Below are 5,693 nucleotides of genomic sequence, written 5' to 3' on the forward strand. Positions count from 1 at the left end.
ATCTGAGGTGAATTTTTCTGGAAAGTCTGCAAGATCATGAATAAAAAACATTCAGGGAACTCACCTGAAGCCCGAAGAACTGAATTACAATACACAAGCTGTTTTGCATAAAGAATTAGCTGACCAAATGCCACTTTTTAAAAATTTCTGCACTTAATTTGAGCCCTCAGTGGGGTTCTGACAAAGATGGATGAATTTTTGATGTTACAGATGTTAGCACTTTGCTCCAGCTGTACAAGATATAACATTTTTGGCACAGAGCACGAGACAGAGAAGTGGTTGCTACTCTGCATGGCAGAAAACAAGACTGGTTATTTCAAATTACCCAACAGTACAAACATTTCTAGCACTGCTCAATGAACTGTTAAATAGAGCTGAAACAAGTTGCTGATTGACAGAAAATTAATCAGCAATCAATTTTAATACTCAATTATTAATTAAAGTCATTTTAAAGACAAAATTGGTTCCAGCATTCTTAATGTGAATATTTAAGGTTAGATGAGCAGAAAAATATCACTCACCAGAAATGTAAGAACATCAATGTCTGGTTTGAGTTACATTATAGATCTTTTTAATTAACATTTAAAGTTGCTAGGAGGATGTTATTTTTTTTTTTTTTTTTAATTTTGGACAGAGCCATGGTAATTCTTTCGCCCTGCTTCAGGCCTTTAAGCTAAGCTAAGCTAACCGTCTCCTGGCCTGGAGTTGTTTTTGTCTTCTCACCTAAATCTCAGCAAGAATGCAAATTAGTGTGACACCCAAAATGTCAATTTAGGCTCTGAGAAATTGACTTTTTTGTGGCATGTCAGCACAGTTTTCAGTCATTATAAACTGGTTTTAATTTTGGCATACTGAAAACAATTTTAGTTACTAGTCACATACCTGATGCAGAGCTCCAATAATCTTGCGGGTTTCTTGGTATATAATCTCTGGGCTCCAGTGATCGTTCATGCGTCTCAATGCCTCTGCAATTCGATTGTGTTCCCTAAGCCACAATGTATGCAAAGAAGTCAGGGGCAAACCCTCATTGGCCCGAGTGTCTCCAGCACTGAAACACTCCACTCTCTCCCCCTGCGGGTCCTGTAAGCACTTTGACGGCAGAGAGGCTACGAAAGGAAGGTAGGGTCTTCCTTTTGGATCCTTGAACTGTTTGTTGACAGAAAGTTTCCCGTTGAAGCCAGAGAGGTCACGGAGTAACCTCTCCATTTTTGGAGTGTGGCCATACACAACTGATGCATCCATGAACGATGTGATGGCGTTCATCTGTTGTCGCTGCAGAGCTTGTATGATATCTGAAGTGAAATTCAGATAGCAGACTGAGGTGGAGCGTTGGAAAGGCATGCAGCTTTGTGCAGCGGAGGACATATCACGGGTCTGTAGAGAAGATAAAATTATTTATAACAAGCTGCTTCAGTAGCATCTTCAACTACTTTTGAGGGATATATCAGATTTATCTGTTGTGATTGTGGAATTTAAAAGAATGGTTAGATGTGAGGTGAGAAGATTGACCACTCTATGTCTGACCTTTGCTTAGCATAAATATTGTGAAGCATGTCTGGCTCTGTCCAATGGTAACAGAACCCACTTACCAACAGCTTTAAATCCTCACCAATAAATGCGTTATATTTAATTTGTTTGATCCATACAAAAACTAAAGTGTAAAAGCAATTTGTGGTTTTAAGGAGAGTTCCTGTAGGTGTGTGAGTATTTCTTGGTTAAGAGTAGAACATTTCTGGAGTTTGCTTTGGTCGTGCAGGAAGTCAGTAAGTGCAGGAAATGAGTCTTTATGCTAATCTAAGGTAAACAGTTGCTGGCTCCAACTTTATAATGAATGGACAGGTGTGAGGGTGGTATCAATGTTCACATCTAACTCAACAAGAAAGCAAGTAAGTATAATCCTTAAAATGTCACAGGACTGTGACAAGAGAGCAATCAAGACAAAGGTAAGCAAAATGTAGAAAGACTGTTGTGCTTTCAGTTTACCTTAATGGGAAAGCATGGATGCACATTTTCACATGTGCTCGAACAGTCCGTGAATGTCAAAAAAGGAGAAGGGCTGGTGCTCTGAGGAGTGAAGGTTATGTCATGGTCGATGTACTGCCCCCACTCCACCAGCATTTGAGAATAGAGGTCATCATTCCTTTTTGAAGAGCTCCTCATTATTTTCTTGCTGACGTCCCATGGCTGTTGACACAGTAGGATTTGTAATTTTTGGCAGACAGTGAGTACTACGTTTACAACTGCATTTTCCACACAACCATCTCTGCAGTGACTTGCCATTTATCAGTTAGAGTTTTTGTCATTAATGGAAATGAACATGTATTCTGGGGGAGGCCTTTTGTGTTCCAGTCAGGGGTTATGATGGATGATAGCTTTCTTGTTTGTGTGAGCTAGTTCATTCTTTAATTCATTAACTTATGTTATAAATAGATAAATGACTTAAACTCAACAAAAGGGGCTGTGATATGGCAGGTTTCTTTTTTTTATATCCTAATTTATCCAACAAAAAGGACTTTGGCAACTGATTATAAAATGAGAAATTCAATATATTAAGCATCCAAGATATGATTTACTTGAACCCTTTTTATAAGAAATGGAAAAGTTAAGATCAAAGATTATTAAATATCTAAAAGACTAGTAAATCACAGCTCTTATATGTGGAGGTAAACTGCAGGCTGGATACAACTGATGCATATTTCATGAGTTCTTCCACTAAAAGACCTCACTCTCACTGTGTAATGAGTGCATAAATTAAAACTGAAATTCAATGCAAATATCAGCGTAACAGTTTCATTTGCTGTTTGAGAGAAATAATGTTTATCCACATGACTGGAAACCAACTCCTTTCTACTGGAATAGTCTCTTTTTAAAGCACAGGCCATAACATTCAAACAGCAGCTGTAATCTATGTCATCTCACACACACACTTCTGCTCTTCCTAAATTGCTGTGGACTTTATCTGCTGTAAAACAGGTTAGAAAAATAAATGGAATGCAACATTAACTCCGGTTTGCAGGGCTAGCTCGCTTCATTTCTAATTTCTCCACCAAGACCTTTGTGTCCGTCAGACCAGCATTTTGTAGATTACCAGGGGAAGTTGGAATCCATTATGGAGCCGTCCTTGGTTCCAACCCTTGGGTTCGCTCTCGCCGTCTTCGTATTCAGCTGGAAGCCATCTGACCAAGTGAGTGTTGGCTGCTCCCCAGAGAGGATTTTGCCTGACAAAAAAAGAATCATGAAGCATGTCCAAAAATGCTGTAATGCAAAACAGTATATGCCATCACTGAATGCAACAGCATTTGTTTCCCTCCGAATGAACTGCAACAGTTTGAGATAAAAATCAAATCAATATCAACTTCTTATGCTAGGCTCGCTGACAGGGATTTTCTAAATATTTTCTTACTCTCTATCACTGGCTGACACAATAGTGATTCTGTCAGGGTTTTGAGGTAAGTAGGGGTGGACCCAAATGCAGCCAACATATTGGGGACGGTGCAAGCAGGTTTATTCAACAAAAGAACTTCAAAAAACAGGCACAGGGACCACAGGTGATGACAGGCAACAAGAACAGAACAAGGACAAACCCGGAGATGAACAGGACGTGAACAGCTTGGAGACGAACCAGACAAGAACAGGAGACGTGGACTGATGAGGACAAACCCAGATATCAACAGATGAACCAACACAGACAAAGGGGAGCACAAAGACTATATAGACAAGGGAGGCAAGGGTGATTGAACACAGGTGAAACACATTAGGGCCAAGACAGTTTCCACCAAAACACACAGGCATTTGCTGTTGTAAATTTGTTGTATATAAATGTAACCTCTAGGACACAGGGCAGGGTAAAAGTAGCATAGGCACCAGTAAAATAATCAGGGAATTTCAACTGCCAATTTTAAAATGAAATCATTCATTAAAATAGAATGTTTATGTGACTTGATCTTTGTAATCAAAGGGCACATAAAAGTAGGGCACAATAAAATTTTTATTTAAAAAAATCCAAGTTTTATTTTATCATTTTCAAGTTGGAAACTGCACCATTGCTGCTCAAACTGAATTAAAGAGAAAACTCTTAAGTGTACACCAAAGTACCCCCATACTACGATGAAAATGAAACTGAATGTGAAATGGATTTCTGCTTTTCAAATTGGCAGAAATTGTGCAACATAAGTTTTGAAATTTCAAAAGGGAAACTGGGTGTTTGCATTTTTAATTTGAGAGCAGCGTCGGGCTGTGGTGGCTGCGGCTTTTATCTCAACTCACTTATCAGAATATAATCATGTTCATTTATTCACTCAACATAGTTCCTGCCTGCATTATTGGTTCTTATACCATAATACATTTTCATGTAAAGCAATATGGTTCTGGTTCTTTGAATATCAATTGGGTTGAAGTCAGTGGGCTACCTGTTATTGCAGATGCCAGATATGGAGCGGTACTTTGGGTTGAGTTGGCAGCCGGCTGGATGTGTTGGAGGAGGACACTGACACAGCTCTGCGATCAGCTCCACGTCCTCCCATGACAACAACTCTATCGCAGAGACATAGGAGAGTTAAACAAGAGAAATTAAATGGAATTCAATCTTTCCGCACTGTACAAGCATATAAAATGTGAAAGTACACCCACTATCAAATGAGAAACAATAACTGTGAATATGCCTCTTTTGTCTTTTTAAATTTCCTTTATGAGGACTTTAGTTATTGCTCATATCCATTTAAATTATCCAGTGTTTTTGCAGACTATTAATTGCAGACTATTATTGGAAAAACACTGGCAGTGGACCAATTTTGGTTGTGTTAAAGTCGCTCTAACTCCATGGTGTCCAACTGTCTCTTAAGCTTTGTTGCACAGTGAGATCCTCCAGATTTAATGAAAGCAATTCTACCTGGAGTCGTGACATCCCTTTTGTATCTCTGTCTTGCTCTGCTCTTTAGGACTTTCAGAGTTGTTTGAAAAACCTCTGCAGCTTGGGCAATCTCCAGGGTCTCAGGCTCAGTTTGCCGACGGAATGCAAACATATGCGTGGAAGATGATGGTGCGCTCCGTCTGTGCACAGAAATTGACAGGTTTTTTCTTTCCTTTTTTCATTTTTCATTTTGGAAGGTAGTTTTAGTTAAAACAGAGATGAGATGTTAAATGTTAATTCATTTGATAGTTTATTACCGTTGTCTAGAGTGGAGTAAGGCTTCATTTACAATTTGAAGGCTCTCTTGATATGACGAGATAAGCAGTTCTCTAACAGTTGTGGCTGGAAGATACACCGTACATCACAAAACAGCACAAAGATCACTTAAAATGGTATTACATGCTCTCAGTCTGTACCAAAATATAAACTGTATACTGCAAGTGGCAGAAAGTAACTAAAAGTTTTAAGTATTTACTAAACTTGAAGTAATTTTGAAGTACCTGTACTTCTAGTATTTTAGAAGTATTACAAGTATTTTAGTATTTCTACTTCTATTCTACATTTTAGAGAGAAATATTGTATATTAAATAATTAAACCAGAATACATTAAATACAGAATACATTAAACGAGTAGTTCACTCTTACATCTTACTTTGTGTCTTGATTTTTACTTAAACCTCTCAGATGGTTTCATTTAAAAAACTGTTTAAGGCTGAGGTGGAGAAGTAAAATTATCCAATATCATATCATATCATATCATATCATATCATATCATATCATATCA

The 5,693-nt window shown here is 38.1% G+C and overlaps 1 protein-coding gene across 1 annotated transcript; it reads right to left on the reverse strand.

Moving 5' to 3' along the window:
• Nucleotides 1-882: 882 nt before the first annotated feature.
• Nucleotides 883-5,251, reverse strand: LOC111666321 (thyroid peroxidase-like; the record flags this gene model as incomplete). Its single annotated transcript, XM_087177196.1, has 6 exons — nucleotides 883-1,374; nucleotides 1,984-2,184; nucleotides 3,089-3,218; nucleotides 4,410-4,533; nucleotides 4,889-5,049; nucleotides 5,167-5,251. Coding segments are annotated over 6 exons (1,193 nt in total), but the record flags the coding sequence as incomplete, so codon positions are not given.
• Between the last annotated feature and the right edge of the window lie 442 nt (nucleotides 5,252-5,693).

The sequence above is a fragment of the Seriola lalandi genome, unplaced genomic scaffold (genome assembly GCF_002814215.2).
Source record: "Seriola lalandi dorsalis isolate HSWRI2012SDOR001 ecotype SW California unplaced genomic scaffold, Sedor1 jcf7180002002823, whole genome shotgun sequence".
NCBI classification, from domain to species: Eukaryota; Metazoa; Chordata; class Actinopteri; order Carangiformes; family Carangidae; genus Seriola; species Seriola lalandi.